The sequence below is a fragment of the Pseudopodoces humilis genome, chromosome 4 (assembly GCF_049639895.1).
Source record: "Pseudopodoces humilis isolate 2021_Gansu_Grassland_sample_001 chromosome 4, ASM4963989v1, whole genome shotgun sequence".
In the NCBI taxonomy this organism is placed as follows: domain Eukaryota; kingdom Metazoa; phylum Chordata; class Aves; order Passeriformes; family Paridae; genus Pseudopodoces; species Pseudopodoces humilis.
In genome coordinates, this window is record NC_142203.1 from 61319504 (window position 1) to 61343232 (window position 23729).

Below are 23729 nucleotides of genomic sequence, written 5' to 3' on the forward strand. Positions count from 1 at the left end.
GAAAAAGTTCTGCCTTTCCTCTATTTAAAAGAAAGACAACCAGCCCTTAATAGTCAAGCACTATTTTGCCACTCTAAGGCCAAGGGAACTATATTCTGCATGTTGATTCTTCTTTGAGAGAAAGTAGAGGCAAGCTATGAAATCTGCTCTGATGCTGGTCCAGGAAGAGTTCACAATTTGCTACCAGCTGAGTGCTGCAGCAAGCCTTCAGTGGTGTGAATGAAACTGAACCATAGCAAGCACGGTTGCATGAATTTCAGACATCTGGACTATTAAATAATGGTGAACTTTTGATACTCAGCAACTAAACCCCAGCAGCTGCTCCCTGGGACATGATGACTTTCCTAATTGTTGCAATTTACAGCCAGTTGTAGGAAGGAGACATGATCTCAAAGTGTTTGACATACAAACTTAGACTATCATGTTTCACAAGATGTAGCTGCTTTGCTAAGTCTGAAAAAGTAATTTTTAGACATATAACTCTTAAGCTGCACATCTGCTGATAAACAATATTTTCATGCAGTAAAAGATGCCCCTTAATGAGCTGAGAAAGACAGGATTCTCACAGTCTGAGGCAGAAGACAAAGCTGGTACTGTTGGTGTGTGCTGCTCAAAATACTACTTAGATAATGGCCCTTAGCCTAACTTTCCATTCAGTTCTAAACTGCCAAGCATCTTACAGAGGATATTTTGTGAAAAAACATTTGTGCCTGCCTACGGGTTGGATAAAACATAAAATTGCTGTTAAAAGCAATGTCCATGCCATGAGACACAGAGGCATATGAAAAAGATTATGTGTAAAAATCCACTGGCTGTCAAGCAGGAGTTTTTGTTGGATTTGATTTTTCAAATCTCTCTCAATTTTTCTTTGCATTTTTTTAAGAACTAAAATGAAAATAAGAAATCCAGGAAAAAAAAAATCAAATGTACTACTACACAAGCAAGAAGCAATTGAGATTGAGAATTTAGACAGATTCAGATATGAAATTTCAGCAACCAAGGTTCTTCTGACACACAGAAGTCACTATGTACATAGCTGATTAATCTCCAATTAAACACATCCAATAAACTGGCTTGAAGGCTGCATGGTACATAATTAATCTGCCTGCTTCCACCACCAGAAAAATGCATGCATGGACACAGCTGTTAATCCAGAATACAAGTTTGGGATAGGGCAGGAAACTATGCCTGAAGAATCAGCATAAATTGACTTAGTCAGCATTATCTAGCTCCAACCTACTGGAGCAGCTTGACCTTGCTATGTTTTGACAAAAAGCTAAAATCCCATTTTCATTTCTATTCTGATTCTCTTGCAGACAGATTACACGATTTCTGGGACTTAGGTGGAGGAGGAGAATTTTTATGTCTCATGTTTCAAGTGTCTTATACAGAAATCTTGGTGCATCTCTGAGTTCCTACAGAAAATCTGCAAAACAAGAAGCCTTTTGGCAGTAATGAAACTATATGGATTTCCAGAAACTCAGTCATGTTAGGTCTTACATACTTTATCTGTTGTCAGGTTAATTAACTTATTCTATATTCATTATAGCTAATGGACCAAAAACTAACATTTTATTCTGACAATGAAATGCAAATATTTTTCTCACTTTTTAAGAAGTATAAAGGACAAAATGAAGACTAAGTTTTCAATTTCTGTTTGAACATGCCCACTGAAAGTGTATTCTTCCCAGAATAAAGGCTTAAGAAAAGAGCACCCTATTCAACGAACTTTGAAGTACTCAATTACCCTAAGTAGGCTAAACTTTGTGCTTTAGAGAGACTAGATTCTCCTCAAACTATTTTTTTTGCAAAGCTGAGGAAACCAAATTGTCCAGAAAGTAAAAAAAGAACATATAAATTATATTTTAATGAACTATTTATGGCTGAAAATATTTAGTAATAACTGAAAACATTAATATTTGATCAAACTAAGTAATACACTAAAAAAGCCCCCAATCTAAATATGTGTGATAAATGTAACTCCATTGTAAAAAAAATTGAAAATACTGTCTCAATTTTGTACATTCAATATTTTCTTTTGTTCCTATTGTAGCTGCTTGGAAAGCTGAAGTGTTGAAAAAAATAGTCCAAATAGATGGATGTTTTCTTTGTATTACACGAATCCCATCAGAGTTGGCCGGTATAATTTATAACTAATAAACTCTGTCTCCTCTTACCAGTAGTGTACTTGAAACAAACAGTGGTTTGGACAATGTTGTCTCGTTTGGAAGGAGAATATAAACAGACATTATGAGAGAATGACTTTTCTGTGTTACAGTCTGAATACTGAGGATCTTCCCAAAGGAAAATTATATCTTGTTAACTTTATACAGCAAGTCCATGCTAACTTTTAGAGCAAAGTGATATGCTGTAATTGATAACTAACCACAGAGAGACCCTAAACAACTAGGCAAAAAACCAGATGATCATGGGCTAATTGGGGTATGATCTGGCAATGTTTTTTACCTAAAAGAGGGCAGATTCCTATTTACCACATTAAAACAGTTCTGGTTACTACCCTTTCAGGCTTTTGTCTGTACAGTCTCTAACTCCTATGAATATAGTCACATCTATATTTACTATTTTGATGTGTATTATAAAATGTTTTTATAACAAGCATGGAAGAAATAATTGCATAATAAATTTAATGCAGCACAATTCAATCCAAAGGAAGGTAAAAACAGGTGTTCTTCTATTTGTTTCAGTTGTAATACAGGCATAAAGTAATATTTTAAATAATGTCATACCTTCCAGGGCAAATATTCTCTCTCCAAGTGCTTCAACAATGGTATAAAGAGCTAATTCATCTGAGACATTGAAAAAATGCTTTTCAGTAGGCTTACTGGCAATTGATCTTATTTCCTCTACAAATTTCTCAGTACTTAAATTTCCTCTGCTGTAGCTGCCAAGAATCTAAAGAGAATTAAAAAAAAAAACAACAAAAAAACCCACAAAACAGAAGTCAAATATATATTTCATAACCTGTTTAAAAAGATATCATTGAGGCAGGTTGTCAGAGACTAGTGGAAAATCATATCTAACCTTAATTTGTTTTATTAAAACCTCACTCAAATTAATTTGAAAGCATTCTTTCTCAAGGAGAACAGAACTGTATGACAGCTCAGTTGTTTGAAAATACCATTTGACAGGAAACAAAGCAACTCTACGGTGTGATGTCTGCTATCCTCAACTCTACTTTTCACCCCTTCTTCAGAAAATTCTAATAATTTATCTTCTGACTTGTTGAAGTAGGCCAAAGTTTAGGAAAAAACCAAGAAAGCACTTCCCAACCCAGATTACAATTACACTGGGTTCTGCATAACCGCCAGTTCTTATCGTAACATGCTATACATTCAATTAATGACAAGCTGATTAGGCATAGAATAGTTCTTTATTCTGTGAAGATTTGCACTATAAATACATATAAGAACAATACTTGCATTCAGTGTTAACAACTTCAACACAATACAAGACTTCAGATTTGGTTTGTAGTTTTAACAACACTGCTGTAACAATGTTGTAACAATGTAACAATGCTGTACCTCAAAAAAACACCTCACTTCTCTAATTCCCAGACAAACAGATTTTTTTTCTTTTGAAAATGGCTCTATAGACTAAATTTGATTTGAGAGGGAGACAAAAAACAAATTCCTATGCTCTAGCATCTCAGCCCACTGGATCAATTCAAATTTGGTTCTAAACTGGGATATTATATTAAAAAATTTTTGCAGTGTCAAGGACAACTTTTTCTTTAGTTATCTCTAATTTTTTGAAGAAAACCACTGAAAATCTGTGTGCTGCTGGACTCAGCTTCTGTCTTGTATCTTTCTTTAAATCAAGTATAACACCTTTCTTTAAGTTTTATGCTTTCATACCACCTTATTTTACCAAAAAATAAGATAGCAAAACAAAGAAAGATCGCAATGGAGAGGCAACAAACCATTGTCCCTTCAAAATTAATAGCAGCAAATAGAAGATTTGTGTATAAAATACACAAATATAGTGGACTATTAACACTAAGTCCATAACTAATGCTTTCATATTTCTTGACACGGGTTAACCTCTATTCTCATTCAGCTACTGTTTGCTTAACATGAAAATGACAGCTTTAGAATGCAAGCATACAACACAGACATAATGAACATTTTTTTGGTGGTTTACATTTGTTGCTTTTTTTTTTTTAATAGGTAATGTTTCTGCAGAAGTTGCTTAGAATTGTAATAGTCCACTTTGCTCAGTGTTGCTTTTAACAAAAAAGGATTTGATTTGTCCCTCATTCTCTTCCTCCTTTTTCCTCACACAGACACACACCTGTCATCATCTGGAAGACAGATAAATTGCTTTTCTTGTATGCTATAAAATCAGAAAGCAAATTTTTAATGTTTTTTTTCCCCAACTTTTTCCTCTCTGAAATAATTATATTTCCATAAAGATTCCGTGAAATGAACTTCTAAAACTGAAATTACATTTAGAAGATGAAACATGCTTTTAAGATTCTGAATTTTCCCATTATATTTCACTTACAGCAATAGCAAATCTCTGAATGTTTTCATCTTCACAATCATCAATCACTTCTTGTAATCTGTAGTTGTCATGTGATTCCCCATCAGTCACAATTACCATTACTTTTTGTACTCCTCTTCGTGCACCGTGAGCCTCAGTAAAAGCTTCTTCCCTAAAGGGACCGTAAAGCGTTTCGGAGAAAGGCAATGTCAGCATTTAGCACATGCATCATATTTGCATAGCCAACCATAAACTAAAAGATTTTATATTCACTAGGAAGCAGGAAATTGAGATTAATGTTAACCATGAACAAATACAAACAACTGCAATTGGAACTTACATGACAGTTCACAGCCAAAGTTTCACAAGCATTCATTCATCGTTCACTCACTTGAGAGCAATAGCAGAAAATACAAACCTGGGTAGTGAAAAATTCTTTCCCTCTACAAATTAACTTCTGGCACTTTAAAAGAGCTTTTGGCAACTTAAAAAAAAAACAAACACCCAGCCAACACCCTCCCTTTCCAAAATCCTGTGTAGAAAACCCTCACCTACTTCCACCCTTTTAAAGCAGCACTTTAAGTGGTCAAACTATTTACTCAGCTACCAGCACACCTCTGGCACCTATGTTAATTAACACTGGGTGTTGGGGACGTGGCAGAAATAGGTTGCAGGTACGGTTGGGGCACCCACTTGAATTCTACAGTTGCAGATGGGCAAACAGGCTCTGAGGTTTTGGGCAGCTGTTCGCCCAGACTCTGGCCCTGACAAGACAAGGCTGGGTTAGGGCTCTGGAGGAGAAGGAAGGAAGAAGGGCTTCCTCTTTTCAGAAAAATACCACAGGATTCTAGGACTGGCCACATGAGTGAAAGCTGAAATTCACCACTGAAATGGCCAAAGGGGGATGACTGTGAGAACAAAAGAAGCTTTTGCTGACAGTTTCTGTATGTACAAGCCTGCAGTAGTTCATGGTACAAAGGGGCTTTCTGAACTAGATGTGGTTTCTGAATACTTGGTAATTCTCAACTGGCTCTGCTTTTGTGAACTTTTTCAGACTTCTCCGGCTTCTACTCGTATCTCAGGAAAACCTTAATATATAAGAATTCAATTGTACACCACATCAACAAAACTTGTTCATCAGAAAAATTGTTCATCAGAAGGTTGCTGCGTATTTCACTAAATGGCTGTTTGTAAAGAGTGACTGCAAACTTTTGTGGAAAGAAGCATGCTTTTGTGGTGGAAAAAACAAACCCAGAAAAGAAAAGATACCAGGACAATATTGTACAGTTTGAAATTTTCTGAGAGATTTTACATTTACTGCCTGTTCTATGAAGCTCAGATTTCATTTTTTCTCATAAAAGAAGGATTTCTAAATACTGCTATTGCTACAACACATCTTTAATCTCACAATGATCAAGAAGCTTCAAAACTTAGGATATAAAATTTTTAGGCTTTCTGACAAATGCGGGCCCAAATATTGTAATATTCAACTTCAGAATGAAAACAAATTAACATTAAAAATTCTATTTTTTTGTTTTTCTTCTGAAAAAATTGATTTTCCTTATCCCTCTACATACATGGCTTCTGCCAGCTTTACGTGACACCAGATACTGTTAGCCCTTTACTTAGGCCTACAGTCTTGCTCCATATCTATTTTCCTAATTCCTCCATTCAGGAGACAGCTGCCTTTCATACACAATTGCTCTAGGTGTTGGGTGGAGTCTGCTTATCCACCTTCCTCATAATGATGCTTGCTTAGCTAAAATGAAGTCAGGTATTAGCCATGCCATATTTTTAACACATAAAATCAGAATCACCCCCCTGCCTGTGCTTGTTTCTCCCACGTGCAGGACACCAGCTGTGTGCCTACCTGGCTGTGTCTATTCCCAAGGCTGTCATGGTTTGTGTGCCACCTCGCTGGCGTATTCTCGAGGCTGCAGCCATCACATCTTCTGTTGTTGAGTATGTATTCAGGAAAAATTCATGGACTACAGTCTGTCCATACTGAACAATTCCAACCTGAAACACACAGTTCATGTTTAAAACCAACTGCACTTAAAGAAAATATCCCTGCCTCGTGCAGCAGGGTAAATGTCTGTACTTACAGCCAGGAGAAGAACTGAACTCTTTGTGTTTCCTTCAGCATGAAACATCTTTATGAATTTGAGCAAGACTAGCTAGATGATGGTCTCGTGAAATATTTTGAAGTTTCTAAATTGCATTTATTAAAAACTGGAATAAAGCCAAAAGCTGTCTCAAATCCTTGGTCTTCCTGGCTTGAGGCAATCTGAATGGGAGCTCTGCTCTCCTCTAGGCCAAGGCAGACCAATGCCCCAACCATCAGTCACAGCTCCTCAAAACTGTTTTCCTTATAGCATATAAAGTCATGTCTCACTCACAACTTCACTCAAATAGAATATTCCTACATCCAATGGTTTATTTACCCTAAATTGAGCCTAGAAACAGGAAGACCTTTATCTTAACTCTTATCTTGATGAAGACAGCAGGGACATCCGTGACATGCATGTTCTCCCAGCAGGAGATAAATTGAAGTATCACCTGACAAGTACCAGAGGGTACAACATGAAGGAAATGGTTTTTCGGATGGGGAGGGTAATGTAAACCTTATAGATGACCTTAGCAGGACGAGTCTTTGTGCAGAAGATCAACACAATATTGTACAATAAGCACAAAATGCCTGCAGAAATCAGCCGCAAAACCAAGAGTGGAATGAAAAGATGAGAAATATTCTTAAATATTAATTAATTTCTCCCATTCATCTCTGTCAGCTTTAATATTTTGGCAGGTTCCTGACAGCTTTTACTGGGAAGAAGTCACACAGTGTTCCATTAGCATATTTCAATTTTACATTACACAAGGCAATTTATAGGTGTTATTTAGGATAATGCAGTATTACATGGCATTTATGTCTCACTCATCTATTATTAAAAGCACTCTAGCATTAAGGTATTGAAGATCAATAAGACCTCTGGGATGTTTTTTGCCATCATATTACTTTAGAAATGGCTTAGTATGTACTTTACAATTGCTTTACAGGGTTTTTTTTTTAGGTATTTTCATGGCCTCTCAGTACTTGTACTGAGAGTACTTTTCTGCACAGTACTTGTTTGCTTGTAGCAGAAGGGTTAGAATAGTATAAATATTTCACAGTAAACATCATAACGTGATCATTATGAAATGCTAGTTACATATGATTATGGGACTATAATTATAATGGCACGTGATAGCAAAATCTACCCCATTGAATTTCCGTATCTTTTTGAAAACACAGTCAGATCTGGGAGAACTGATGTAGACTCAAAGCTACAACGAGTTTCTGCCTTTAAGATGTTTGTCTCTTGGAGGCATGCCTTCTCCCATCTGCAGCAGAGAGAATGTAGAGGCCGCAATGTTCCTGTGAGCAGCAGGCTATTACCCCTGTGCAGTGTTTACAGAACCAAGCTGGGCACACTCTGTATCATCACTCAGAGCATTCATGTGGCACTGAATAAATCACAAGCTGAAGATGAAATTTTTAACCTGTTCCCTCCAAGGCAGCTATTTTGTGGCGCACATCTAAAGTGACACACGACATTATCTGAACAGGATGTTGTCAGTCTTTTAAAAAAACTGCTGTGCACTGGTGATAAACAAGAGATTTGCATCATGCTTGATTTACTGGAGAAGGAGTATTGGCTTAAGAATTCCAGTGCCAAGCACCAATTGTAGCCATAGACTATAGTGTGCTGGGAAGCTGTCTGGTGTGGATTCATGACTCCTTCTCTGCAGCTTTTGAGGTACCAATAATTAAATCATCTATTGACTGCTGCCAGTGTGAAAAGCATCTGCCAGTCTTTCACAATTCCAGAGACCCATGTTGGTGTTGTCATTTTCCTAAAAAAAGATTACAGGCTGACACCGAGTTGTATCATTTCCTGTTTGAAAGGAAATGTCCATGATCACAGCAAGTACACATTTTGAGCATTTCCTTCTCAGGAAGTGAATGGGAAGAACATCTGAGTCTGAAAACTGTACTGTGCAGCATAGCTTGCAAATCAGGAAGGAAGGGGGGCATGTGGTTATCTATGGGATACAATTGTCAAGTGCGACCCTTCCTTAGCACTAGCTTTGAAAACACTGATCATCACGTTCTACATACTCCATGGCATCAAAGATGAACCACTCCTCAGTAAAAGGTAACCAAAAAACCTCTGAGAAAACCCTACTAGGTTTCATGTTCCAGTCTCCTACAGGGTCACAGAATGATCACCTTGTAAAATCAGAGCTGTATTCTATGTAACAGTAGACAATGTAACAAATAGACAGCAATGAAGGTTTAAAGTTTTGTAGCCTTTTCATCCTATGAAAAACTAAAAGCAGCCCATCTACATGACGCAAATGTGCCTTTATGGGACTTCAGCAAGCCCCTGAGGATGATGTTTACAGGCATCATATGTTTTGATTTGCTTGTTTAATTTATATCTGGAAAATGCAATAGTACTACACAGAAGGACATAATTCTGCTCTACTCCAGAGAACCTATTATTTTTCCCAGCAATACTGACCATAATCTATTGAACATTCTTGTAATTCTTAAGTTTATGTTCCCTTCCCTAGCATTCCATGGCTTCTACATTACACAAGGGAATAATTCTTTAATTGTCCCCAGTTCCTGTGAAAAGTGTTGTACAGAGAGAGAACAGGCCAGTGATGGACTGTTCTACTTTGGAACAAAGCAGTTCTCAGGGCTATGATTTATTGTTGTCCTATAAATGAATACAGACCCTTATTTGGAAAGTACATTCTGGTATTCCCAATAAATTATTAAGCTAATCAATTTGCCAAAAACCAACAACTAAAATAACAAAATGAAAGGAAAACTATTTGGTACATGAAATCAAATGTTAAGGTTCTCAGCATTGGGATGTGGAGAGAAATCAGAAATATTTTTGGATATACTAATACTAAATGTAAAAGAAAAGCAGAGATGGCTTGGGAAGCATTAATGGATTATGTATTTTTTTTAAAATGACATCTTTACAAAGACATCTGAACAAACATCACAAGTAATTTTTACACATTTTGTTTACTTCAAGACAGAAGTTACTTGTAAACTCTTGAAAAAACCTTTCTTCATCCTTAATCTTTGTAATAATTCTTAAAAACACTTCTGTTCTTCTGAAGACAAAACTAATCATAAGATATGACACGGCACGACTTATTAGTGTACTGAAACCGTTCCTTTGGAGACACAGTAAGGTACAGGCCAAACATCCATAACTGCCTATGTAATACATCCATGAAAAAATAGGAATGGTTTAAAGATTTCTGAAGGCCTTTCCAGCATAGCTTTAAAGCTAGAATTGAACTTATTCAAGTATTCTCCTTTCTCTTTTGAGAGAAATCTGCACAAAGTTACTCATATGTAAATGATCAAAAAGCCTATCCCTCCATATTAAAATAATAAAAATTATCTCCAAAATAGATAAAAATGAGGCAAAAAAAAAGGCCAAGAGCAATGTTTTGATTTTGTTCCTACTTCTACTATTTCTACATGATTTCTTCCTATATTCGACTTTTATATCATTACTTTCCATTTACTTCTTTTATCCCAAAAACTCAAGATATGCAGCTTAATCATCAGTATGGTGTTGTAGATTATCTGGAGAAGAGGAAGGGAAGGAAAAAAATACCATAAACTTTGACTTTCTGCATCTGAAACTTCAGGCTTTCATTTTCAAATCTGCCAAACTTGGGACACTGAGTAATTTCTCTCAACTTTCTACAAGTGTAATGACCATTGTTCATGGAGGAGGTAAGTGGGAAAAAAAAATCTCAAAAGCCTCTAATCAAAACACAGTTTTGAACAAGTCACACCCAATCTGCTAAGGAGTTATTCAGTAATCACCTCATTCCTTTCCTGTGGAAAACAATCTTAAGTCAGTGAAAGTCCACTGATTTCTACACACTCAGTAATAAATTATTAAATTGAAAAAATCCATTTAAACAGACAAGAAGTAAGTTATTGTTCCTATGCTTCTCTTCTGAGCTCCCAGAGGAGAAGGGATAAATAAGCCTGCTCTGTTGTTTCTCCTCTTTCCTATTGTATAGTCATTTAAACATATTTTCTGAGAAAGGAGACGGTGTGGGTGGAGGAAAGAGTATAAACTCATTACGAACTTCAGATGCACCAGGGTTCCTAAGCAGGGGGCTCAGAGGAGAGGAGAGAGATGAGATGCATTTTGGGGAAGGAGGAAGGTAAGAGGGACTGAGAAAATTCCACTGAGCTTTTGTCGTCCATTTCCAGTTTTTCAGCCTCTCTCCTCCTTATCCCATTCTTATCTCCCTCTCAAATGTTTCTGCTCTGTAGGAACCAGATGCCAAGGCTGACGTCCTCAAGTGAATATGTGTACGTGTGAGAAGAAGGGTAGCTATGCCAAACTGTGGGCACCAGGGATTTTGTAGGTGGAGATGGGAGGCTGCTGGAGTGCAGGCCAGAGAGGGACCTTTTGTGCATGAACTGAGCCACACAGACGAGGCAGTATTCCAAAACTGAACATAACAGAGGTGTGGCATTGTAAAAATTTAGGAGTTGCTGGGTGAGCTAGAGGAGTGAGGGTGCAGTAGAGTTGATTCCCCTGCATACCACTCCCATGAAGACCTTTGGGCAGAAGACAGTGATGATTTCCAAGCAGCCAATGCCCTATAGTGGGAAGTTCAGATTTAAGTATTTTAAAATGGTACATGTTTCAGTAATCATCTGTTTAAGGGAAGAGAAAGAATTTTTTCCTTTCTGCTGAATTTGACAAAGTGTTTTTCCTTCTTCCTCACAATATCTGAAGAAAAGTGTGTTTAAGATAACTGGATATGACTGTGATGTTGACAGTTTCTAAGTAATTTTATCTGTCAGTGTTCAGCATAGAAAACAGAGGACCTGGGTGGTAACTTGAAAACCCCAATTAACATGGAACATTCTGAGAGTAATACTCTCTGCAGACATCTTCTCACAGTCTCCATTGTTAAGGCAGGATCTGAATGCTAGGAGCTAACCCAAAGTTCCAAAACTGCCAGTAGCATATAATTTATTACAGGAGGTCCTGGAAAATCCTTGATTTTGGGAGGCAGAAAATAGAGAAAGGAAAGGAAGAAAGAGTTTCTTCTCTGGATGTTAATAAAGCTCTTTGTGTTAATATGTATCCCAGAGTCTATGTTTCCCCCTTCCCAGAGTTCTTTTAGAACTGATATTTACATAATCTGTTCAGCAGCCTGTGGGACATATGCCAGATCCTCAGGGGGGTAATTGGTTGTAGCTCCATTAATTCTGATGGAACCACAGTGATTTATAGCAGCTGGGAATTTGGCCCTCTCCACTTATTATATAAATGCAGCTTCTGCCATTAATAACATACAGCTAAACAGCCACTCATTAATTAGGATCTCAAGGTTTAAAAGCTGCATGCCCAGTGTTCCACAGTACTAAGAACACTGCTCCAAAAAGCTTACAATCAAAGACTGTCCAAACCACGCATGTCTGCCTCAGAAGAGTAGAAATGACCTTTGTGCAATGAAGTACAAAGGAAGACAAGAAGGGGCTGTGGAGAGGAAGGAAGTGGGAAAGGACAGTGTTCAAACAGCCTCACTTAATGCACTTAACTTTTGTTTCTAGGTTAGAAAGTTGGTTTCTCCAGACTGCCTGAGCAGTGGGGGGAGGGACAGTCTTCCTGACATTGCTGCTTGATGACTGAATACTGACTTAGCTGTGGTTTCAGCTATTTTGCTTTAGTATCCTGCTGCTCTAAGTTCTTGGAATTGAAGAGGTCAATAGATGACATTATTATGCCATTTCCTGCAAACTGTTTTTTCCTCTCAAATTAAAAAAACGTAAAATATCTACCATGTTACCTGTGTTTGTTGAGGACCTATATCCATGTTTCTCAGGAGGCTGTTCAGAAAGTCTGTGACACTCTCCCATGGATAAATGCTGTTTGACCCGTCAAGGACTATGACAATATCCAACTGTGTTTTACACTCTGCAACACAAATTTACACAAAATAATTGACAGTAATAAGGATCAGACTTATCTCACAGCCTCAGCTACTTTTGTCATTAGTAACACATGTATATCCTTCTTCAGTGGGGCTGAATTTACATGTGTGATGCCAACTATCATTCTTCAACTTTTACACTGTATTTCACATGGCTTGTGCTCCCTTTATCAGGAAGGGATTTTCTTGTGAGCAGAAATTTAAGAATGGAAGATTACATAACTTGAGTATTTACCAGTGACCCCCTATCTTCTTCAATGTCAATCTATTCTTCTACAATTTTTTTTTCAAATGACCAGTTCTTTAAGATTTTTATGTATATTTCTAAGCTGGGTTTGTATAAGGTCTTAATATGCCGTCATTATTTAAAAGGAATCTCTTGGCCATAAGTTAAAAACATAAGCAACTATTTTTAGCAATTGTGTTTGGATGTTACATAGCACTGTAATGATTGTTTATACTGAGATAAATTCCAAAAGTAGGAAGAATTTAGGTTATATACGGACAATGAAAACATTTACTTAACTTGGTAATGCTGGTAGCTAAGTTAAGCAGTTCATTTTTTTTTCAGTATGCCTATGTGTATACATTTGTCTTGTTTGTCACTCTTTATTTTTGGACACACAGGAAAATTCCTGCAGCATGCATACCTTGCACAGATGGAGCAATGGCCTCAACAGTTTCAAAAGTGGAGCTGACATTAGAACAAACTCCAGTTGTGTAATGCAAACGTCCACATTTATAAGCATAAAGTGGTCCACATGCCTTTAAAAAATGAAAAAGGGTGAAATGTTTTTGTTATGATACCCGAGAAAAAAACCAGACTTTCAAAATTAGCAAAAAGTCCTTTCTTACCAGAAACCCTCCTTTTGGGTTAGTCACTAAGGTTGTTCCAAGAGTCATGTTTTCTTTTACTTCCACGACATTAGGAACTGAAGTAGAAGCTATAAATAGATTAAAATGTTAAGTATTTGGGAACATGAAAACAAAATGTTAAATTATATATCCCCTAGCATGGAGCTTCCAGCTTCTAAAATAAAACCCAGACTGACACTGGTTTCATCAAATATTTTAGCACCCTTCCCCCTCCTTCTTCAATTGCAACAATCATGAAAAATTTCTGAGACTGGCTTTTATCCCAGAAAATTTGTCTGGGTTGCTGTCTCAAATAGTTTTCTTGAACCACAAGAAAAGAAAAAAAAGTAAAAATAACAGCAAAATGAAAACAAGATACTACTACGCACAGAATTTTGTTAGTTAGGGGGAAAAACCCATTCATTTTTACTTTGTCATGCTATAACTAACTTAATAGCTATTCTATTTATTACTCTTATTACATTACTGGCATTTAGGTTTTCAAGGAACACAAGGAAATAAAAAATATCACAACTTGTATATTTAATAAGGTTCATATTCAACAAGAATTTTCTTCCAGTCTACATCAGATATCTCTTGACTTGACCAAGAAAATGATTAATATTGATCTTTGGCATATTAAGTTGTATCAGCCTAGTTACATTTCCATCAAAAGCTTATTGATGGCATTATGAAGGCTCTTGGCTTCAGAGAGCTTTGGGAAGTGTAATACATGAAATTATGATCCAAGACCTTCCAGGCTCAATGGCCAGGACTGCAAACACAGTCAATTAATGTCAGTCATAATAAAGTTTTGATAATACAACCACATACCTATTCTAAAATTACGAGCATGTTTTCCACAGGATAGTAAGAGGCATTGAAATAAAATTATTAATATTATTATTATTTTTAATGTTATTTTTAATGTTACAAACACAACTTCCTTCACATTTAGCTATGGAACCCCATGCGAATTTTCACTAGAAAAACATTTCCAATGCATACCTACTAATGCATACTAAAAATCTCTTAAGATCTGACCTCTGTTACTCCTCCATGTGTCACAGCTTTATTTCCTTTCATACCTGGTAAATTCAGTTTTATGCAGGGTGATGGGCTGTCCCTTCCTACAGGGCATTTGTAGACATCTCCTGTTCTTTTTGCAGGTTGTCCAACTAGTGGTGAGCCAATAAGTACCCTGCAAATTAAATAAGTTACCTGAAATACTTCTTTCTAACAAGGCAGAAAAGTCAGCAAATAAAACTTATAGAGGGAGCACAGCTGCAGCAAGCTCCACACTAGCAGTACAGGACGGAGAAAAAGAAAAGTATCTATTATACCAGTGCAGATGCAAGAGAAATAATAAGGACATGGAAAGGAAATGTGCCTATATACCAAAGTACAGAATAGAATAACATTTTAAAAAGTTCCAGGGGAAAATAAAAGCAATATAGGTGGGTAGATGACAAGTCTTAGGAGCAATACAGAAGGAAGGATATGCTTTATTTAATATGTCCTTGATCTTTAAAAGATCTTAGATGAAAACCTATTTTCCATGCTTAGAGACCAAATGCCAACAGAGAAGCTCACAAGCTCTCAGAGGAAGAATTAAGTCTTAAATAATGTGGAGCAGCACTGTAAAAGACATGTTCTTCCCTCTCATTAATTAAAAAAAAAAAAAAAGGCTATTAAAAGAAATTTCAAGTTTGTAAAATGCAGAGAAGCTGAGTGTGCCTGACATCCCCTGGAAGGCAATCAGTGGCCATCAGGTTCATGCTGCTGGTGCTGTTCCTTTCTCAGAAAGAAAGAGCCCCATGAAGAGTGATACCTGGTCTGAAAGGCTATTTTATTTTGTCTTTTTTGCATGAGGGAATCCCCAAGTTATTGAGAAACAGTTGCAGCAGGATTCAGAGATCATTTGTTGCTGGAAAGCTGTATTGGTTCCCTACAGGCAGCATTACAGCAGTAGAAAAATCCTCTCAAGGCTCTTTTGTATATTTTTAATTATGATCTTACACATTTAATCAACTTACACATTTTCTGCTTTAAATGCTGAAAGGTTGACAACTTACAGGAGCTCTGAAGCTCAATTTCAGAGATGTCCAGATCTAGCATACTAGTTTATACCTCTGTCTGGCTACTGGTAGAGCCACCATTTCCAGCTCATATTATTGTTTTCTTTCTAAAGGTTTCAGGACTGTTTACAAGAATACAGCTTACTTTGCAAAATCCCAGCTCCTAGAATGGATTCCATTTCCTGAAGGTCTAAATTAGCTCAAAGAAGGTCATTATTCTTATTCTCTCACGACCCTCATACAAATGTGTATTTAAACATCCTACAATTGCAGCAGTCAAGAACCAGCATATTCAAAAGCAGGCTCTGTGGCTTCATTTCTCTGAGCACGGTGTTGCAGTGGTGGTGAGACTCTCAGTCTGGTAGACCCAGCACTTGCAGTGGTGATTGCTCACCACAGAACAGTCTGGCCTGTCTGTCACACAGCCTCCTGCTGCCTGTCATTCCTCTATGCCTGCAGGAGTCCCTGGCTTTACCAACAACTATAGAAAAAGCTCTGGCAAAACCAGAGCCAGCTGTGAAGAATGATAGAGGTCTCTTTCCCAAACCTTTTACCATGCAATTGTTATTTCAGTTCTCCAGCCCAGTTGTTAGCCTCTGGGGTTTAACAAGGAAAAAACATAGGCAGGTGTTTATCAAATGACCAAGGAGCAATGGTATGAACGAGCATGCCAAAATACAGCCTCTACTTAGAATAATAGGAAGGAAAAGAGAGGTTAATATAAAGGGTCCCAAATGCAAATATATTACCAGCTGCAAGACAAGAATATTTAGCCCTCCAAAAGGGAAGGCAGAGGGAATAATGTAGTAATTAATATTTTGACAGGTAAATCTTCCAACCAACTGAGTTAAAAAGCTCAGTTTAGAAAACCCCTGACAGAAAACTTTTTAAAAAAACACTTAATGCAGATTATTCAGTAATTTCATTGTAAATATATTCTCAGAAGGAAAGGGTAAAGACTTAATTTGGTAGATGGTAAAAACAGAACTCATGCAAAACACAGTACTTTCTCAGCTCTGTCAATGAAGAAATTTACCCCTTTTGCGAAGTCATTTACATCTTTGAGAAGATAATTTGAGGTATAAATGCAGATATTTCTCTCTCCCAGTTGTTCTGGATTTCCTAAGGACTGTGCATTAGTTTAAGAAATGTGCCTGACAGAATCTGACCCTAGCTTGAAACTGAAAGTATAGCACCTGAGTTACTAAATGCCTTCTAATTTGGAGTGTTCAGTTAAAAAAAGAAAAAGAGCTTACCATTTTCCTTCCTCATTTTCATACTGTTGGACTGTGTACCCAAACATGTCTTCCAGAGGCCCACTGAAGGTCAGTGCATTTTTCACATCAACATTGGAAGTGCAAACAAGCTGAAAGAGAACTTTAAAAAAATGGTATTTAAAAAAAAAATTAGTATGTAGCAGTACAAATAAACCCAAATACTTCTAAAAAAATCAACATTCAGTTATGACTTAATGAAAGGTACAAGACATGTTGAAAGTGGCATTTGGGGCACACACACCACAGCTTTTAAGAGATTTAAAACAGACTGCCTCGTATATAGACACACAGCTAAATTCTCAGTTGTTAGCAACTGGACTTCTGCATCCAAAACATGTTTTACAAACTCCCATCACTCATTCTAAAATCAATTCCAATGACAGCAAGTTAAACACTATCACCTTTAAGAATAAATAACTTTTTAGTTATTTATTTAGTTTAATTATTATTTTAGCTCCATTCATTTCTAAAGCAAGAATTTAACACAAAATGTTCCTTCCCTCATTCAAGTAAGTAGTTCTAAATGTAATGTAAATTGGAAAATAACTAATTTTTAACAGAAGATTTTTGCAGAAAAAACACATAGGAAAAAATGAGGAAAAGCTTTCAGATGCATTTAATTTTAATCTATATTAAAGAAAAAAAAAGTATGTAGTTGTCTCTTAATTCTATGTAACCATATCTTGATCTCATATAGTACCTATATGTGATTATTTGCAGAATTCCAATACTTGTGCATTTAGGAAAAGTTGCTATACAGTGGTGATCTTGGACTATGGAGAGATCAGTCAAGAGAGTGAGTGCTTCTTCTGGCTGATTTCCCATACCCTAAAGTTCTGTGATCATCACCAATGAAAATACTACAGAAGTTTGACTTTATAGCAAGTTTCAAAAAAATTTGAGATATGGGGTAAAAATTCAGCTTGAAGTGATACCTATAACCAACTCCAAGGATCATTAAGAAGCAAAACCCACTACTTATATATGAAAAATAAGGTTATTTATCTTTTCTTTATTTACTATTTCCTACAGTGATCTCTTCCGTCTTTGTCCTGTAAATTAGTTTCAAAAGTAGCCACTGACTCTGCCGCTGCAGAGCTGTATATTTAATTCACAAGAGCCAAAAACTAGGTGAATTTGTAGAATATTGAGACTGCTTAAAAACACAAAAATGCACAAATTTAATTTAATTTTAAATAAGCATTTTATGATCATTTGATGACACTTAAAAGTTACATAAAAATACCCAAAACCCAATACTTGCTGCACATCAAAGCATCGAAATAATGTCCAGCTACTAAAATACATCTGTGTTATTCACCATTGAGTTGACAAAATTCTCATGGAAAGCTTGTTACTATAATTAAGCTCCCAAGTGGTCAATGCTAATCTGTCTCTCTCAGCATCTTATTTCCTGCTTAATGCAGTAAAATTATCACAGAAGACCATTTGTCATTCAGTAGGCATTTCCAGTTTCACTGGACAGCAAAAAAAGGGAAAAGTTTAATTTCAGTTATTTTAGTTTTTCTCCCTCCAGTCAGAGTCAGGAAATACAAATAAGTGAAAAAAACCTAAAAGAGAGATTAGTTCTTCAGAAAATATTCATTGCAAGTTATAAGGAAAAAATTAAGCATTGACAGCCTGGTGGGAAATAATTTGTTGGAAAATAATTTTGTCTCCCTTAAATATTTATGCTAAAAATATACTGCTGTTCTGTTCATGTGTAATAGGCATTCCCCCTTCCCCCCACACCCCATGACTCAGTAATTCAAGTATAATTAAAATGAACAAACCCAACTTCTAGGAATTCAGTCATCACTAGTTCAAGTCTTTTTTTGTTAAATTTCAGTAATAACTGGAATTTACTACTAAAAGAGTAAAAACATTCACTATTATTACTTTTCAAACCATATGAGAGACAGTGACCTTACATTTACACACACAGGCATTCTAGACAATGAAACAGTACCAATGAGTTACCTGCTAAAGTAACTGTCTAATTTCATTATTTAGTTCAGGAAGAAAGGTAGAAGCAAAATATACCCATGTCAACTTCTCTCTTAATTATCTCCACAAGTCCATTCACTTCAGCCTCTGAACAAGGACAGATCATCCTTCTAGAGGTCTTTAGAGGCATGCTCTTCCCCTTTCTCACCTCATGATGATGTTCAACACATACCATGACATGAAATACTAAAGTCCAGAAATGCCAGCCCATTTGCTTTCTCCTAAAGCAGCCAAAGGTTACATGTGCACCCTGTACCCCGTTCACATGATATCCTCCACCATCATTTCTATCCTCTGCTGATACACAAGGAGTTCCATTACAGTGATGATTACATAGTACTGACAACTATGGTTTCTTACTCTGTAGTCATTACAGGAAATGGTCTTGAAGTTTCCTGAATTGGTTATGAAACATTCACAAATCTTGTAATTTTAATGCATGTGTTTCTAAACCTCAGTTATAACAGCTGAAAATATGAAATGCTAGTAACTAAACCAGAAGATGAATTAAAAATGCCAGCGATTTACTACCAAGTACCCAAATCCTCATGCTTGAGTGAGGTCAAATTAGAATCAATAATAATAATGCTTTCTTCTAAAATAAACAAAGCTAGAAGAACCAGAAGAAGCTAAATGGGCCAGACTGATCAGAAATAAATTGAGGTGGTGACTCCACACAGCAAAACAAACCTGTAGACCTTCTTGGCAAAGAATGTTTTGGAGGCTAAATATAATGAGCTCAATGGGGATCTTAATAGCTCAATGGAAGACAAAACCAGTTTACAGTTTACAACCCACACAGAATACACATCTGGTTCAGGAAATCCCTTTAGTTGCAGACACTTGGAAACTGGAACAGGAATGTTACACATCATTGCACGGTTACTTTTTGTCTGTAGCTATCAGCTTACATGTGCTCCTGAAGACACAATACTGGACAAAACATGATCTTGATTTGATAAAAAATATGTACAGTATGGCTGTGCTTTTACTCTCTCATCTTCCCCTTCTATCTTAGCCAGAAGTCAGATGCTTTGAAGTTTGACTTCATACACAAACTGTTTGGCATATTTTAATATGCAAATTTATTGCATGGCCTTCTCTGTGTCCTATGCACTTTTTGAAACATCATGAGCATATGTTTTAGCATTAAAATAAGGGTCATGATAAGCAGTGTGAAATTAGCTTACAAATAATTAATGTATTTAGAGGTAGCTTGCTGCATTTTCCATAGATCCTGTAAAAGGAAATCTTACAAGCCAAAGAGATGTTCAAAACTGCAGATGGTAAACGGAAAAGCAGAGTTTAAAGTGACCTACATTACACATGTAGCTAACAATAATCTACTGATTTATGACAACTTGGCTTTCGTGCTTTATTTCAATTTTTAGTAAACAGAACACTGTACCCAGGAGCTAATGATTCAGAACATTTAAAAATATTACTGATTGTGACTGTGAAAATTATATTATTAACAATGTCTAGCTTGAACTCTTTCAAACTTCCAGTTTCTGTATAAGATGGTATGTATTCTCTTCTGTTTCTAGCTAACTTGTGCTTTAATTAAGAAAAGTATTGGCAGAAGCAGTGGAAAAAGAACAACTACAGGGAAATTGGAGATGATTCTCTTCAGAAGTATGGGAATTAAAGAGAAAAAAACATTCTTTTATAAGGTACATAGTATTTTACTTAATCACAAATTATGTAAATAAATTAAGATTTGGAACTATTTCATTTTATGTTATCACAACGATTGCGAACAGACCAAAAGCGACTGATACAGTTCATAAATGCAGAGTATGAAAGTTTCTCAAAGGTTAAAACTGAAGTTCCAGTTTTATCTCCATGTTCTACAAGAAATGAGGCACTGCAGAAAACCTGGGACAAGGTCCCTCTCATTGCTGATTTACACTGAGCAGAACATGAGTTGATGCATGTACCATTCTTTGCTTAGCACAGCTTGTACCTATACATGAAAGGTTAACACTCAGTCACCAAGACGACAGCACAAATATTATTTGAATTACAAACCTGGAGTAGTAGCTCATACTTGTCCAGTAGCCACTAATAAATTCTTTTCTGTTTTATTTAATGAGTTCTTTTAACTAAACATTTGCGCTGTCTGGATAGTTATTCTGCCTCCAAACCATGCAAAACCAGATTTTTCTAGGACTTTGGGTATCTTGTTCACAAGCATATTGCCTGGCTGGCCACTCTAATCTTGCGAATACAGAATTGGCACTCTTATTTTCCTAAAAAGGTGGATATAAACATAACCCAAACTGTAGAACAAAGCCTAACACCTGGTTCTTTACTGATGAAAAATAGATCACCATAAATCACCCACAATAAATGACATCACGAAGACCAACTTAGACAAGAAAAGAAAATAAACTGAGTTAGGATATTTTAACTGTGTATGGTCTGTGACAAATAACAATTGCATCCTCTATAAATAGAGATTACCCTGAGAAATACAAATGTTTTCTTTCAAAAACATGAAAGGACAAATTTACACTTAGCATTGGACAAGGCTAACATATTGCCTGTGCACTACTACTCCCTGACTGCATGTGGTCAAAAAGTTATTTTTGTTTCATTTCATACTTTTCACACTCCAGCACTTCAGATGTTTTTATCAATTCATCTGCATTTTGAGGGAGACTGAAACAAAACAGCTCTAAGTGCACCAAGGAGCACACCAAAACAAATAGAAACATTTTTCATAAGTATGTACATTTGGAAAATGGTGGGAAATTAAAAAAAAACCAAAAAAAACCCCACAGTTAAAAAAATGACTGCTTTCATCCTGGAATTTAAGAGAGAATGCAGAAATTTAAGCTGAAGACTAAAGTAAGATTGAAATGCTTTATGGGGTTCTCGTATATTGAGATATCTTGGAAAATAAATGAAAAATTGCCTTAATGTTGGTACAGTGGGTATTACACTCAATGGTGTTGTAAAGATATTTTAAAAACCTGCAAACAGAACAGGTGTGCAGTACAGCAACAGGGAACTGTGCATCAAAATGTATTGAAAGCTAAGTGATATTAGAAAAGATGTCCTAATTGTAGGATAACAATCGTCTGCCTTTTAAACTATTTTACATTGATGTTGCAAAGACTACCTGTCTCATGGTGAAACCAATCAGCATATGAGCACGCAGGTGGGCTGCTGGTAAACGTGACTCAGTGACAGAAGCATTGTTGTGGCTTCCCACAAAATCTTATTTTCAAAATGGTGGCAAATAAAAACTCCTGCAACTTAAAAACTCCTTCACCTGAGGAAATTGATACTGCTGTGTGTTGGCACCTGCAAGCCCGAGCTGCAGCTCAGCTTGCTGCAATCAAGCCAGCCGCAGAGAACAAAGTGTGTCCCTCAGTACGCGCAGCACTGAGCCTCTGGAAATAAAACCTCCTCAAAGCTGGATCCTTTGGCTGCACCAACACAACACCATGCACTTGGGTCAGGGCTGGGCTGCAGCTGGCTGATAGCAAGGAAGGCTGAACATGTGTCTACTTGCAAAGTCTTACCTATAGAAATGATGTTTTTAAAATAATGGCTCAAACATGTGAAAATGGATTATTTTCTGGACCAGGAAATCTACACACTTTATTTTTGCTTCACTTGTGATAATGTCACTGCAGAATTACACAGCCTTTTCCTATGAAAAAAAGACTTAGCCACTGAGATGCCAAATGGAAGAAAATATGACAGCATTGTACAATTGCTGTCTGTGAGTTCAGGGGCCACAATGCTCTGGTCTTACTGTGGAAGACCAAGGAGGCTGAGGCAGGAGTTCCTGTTGCATTCAGTTCTGCCTGGCTAAATATCAACATATTTCAAATAAAGCTATATATATATATATATATATGTGTATATATATATATATAAACTTCAGAAACTTTTTCAGTAGTGCTTAAATCAAGCCTTTTCTTTTTCTGGGCTACAAAAGAACCTTTGTATGATTTTGCCTCCAGCATTTTTTCTTTAATCTTTAACCTTTGAAGAGCAAAAGACTGACTTTCTGGAAAGAGACTGAGTAATTAATAGACCACTTCTTATTAAAAGTAGATAAATATCCTAGAAGACAAAGAAATACATATTTGAAAGTAATTCCAGATGCAGAAGCCAAAAGCTTTTCAAAACTAATTAAATGCTTTGTACAACCCATTAAATAAAGCTCTCTTTGCTGGTTTTGTACTAAGTATTTTATGCTGGAAAATAGTTTTATAATGCAGTATCAAGCCTGAAAATATACTGAATCAATGCATTGTTATGTGGTACCAAGAGTAACACAATGCAAACAGCAGAACTTTCGGAAATAAGATGGCAGAGACCAAGGATATGTCCCCCACTCAATTAGCAGTGATCGAAATAAAACTATTTTGTTCAAAATTTGGAAAGTAGTCCTCTCATCGTGACAATCCTTACACTTTGCAGTTTCAAAAGAAAGAAAAGAAAAAAGCCTTAGAAATATGCATAAGTCACATACAAAGAACTTTATAAGGTTTGCTTCTTTACTTGTGCAGATGTACAAAGTCTTAACAAATTTAGCAATTTGATGAAAGTGAAACAACTCCTACCAAATGTTTTATCTTGTCTCCAACAACTTCCAGTCCATCTTTTTGCACATAGTTCTTCCATCAACACTTAACTCCACACAACTCCCTATAATCTTTCTATTCTCTTGACATCCATCCTCCTTTGCTACCAAAGACCATTCCTCATGAATACTCCACTGGAACTTTCATTTCCTACCACACAGCTTTATGCACAAGCCCCATATTTCAGGCAGAAACCACAGCTAAAATGAACATGTAAGTTGTTTTTTGAAATAAAACCCATCAGTAAGACTCAAATAAGACATTCAATTTGGTTTTCCTCAACCATTTGTTCAGTTATGATGAATCCCAGCTTTGCTGGCTGATGTTCTGTAAGCTTTCCATTGTGTAGCCTTCTT

The 23729-nt window shown here is 36.4% G+C and overlaps 1 protein-coding gene across 1 annotated transcript in view; it reads right to left on the reverse strand.

Moving 5' to 3' along the window:
* The window catches only part of ITGA1 (integrin subunit alpha 1), a 74211-nt gene that overhangs the window by 28538 nt on the left and 21944 nt on the right, over positions 1–23729 (reverse strand). Inside the window, exons 2-9 of the mRNA XM_005531145.3 lie at positions 16739–16859; positions 14493–14605; positions 13405–13493; positions 13200–13314; positions 12406–12533; positions 6374–6522; positions 4525–4675; positions 2748–2913 (exon numbers count right to left, since the gene is read on the reverse strand). Coding sequence (XP_005531202.2) covers positions 2748–2913; positions 4525–4675; positions 6374–6522; positions 12406–12533; positions 13200–13314; positions 13405–13493; positions 14493–14605; positions 16739–16859 — 1032 coding nt within the window. The remainder of the gene's footprint in view (positions 1–2747; positions 2914–4524; positions 4676–6373; positions 6523–12405; positions 12534–13199; positions 13315–13404; positions 13494–14492; positions 14606–16738; positions 16860–23729) is intronic.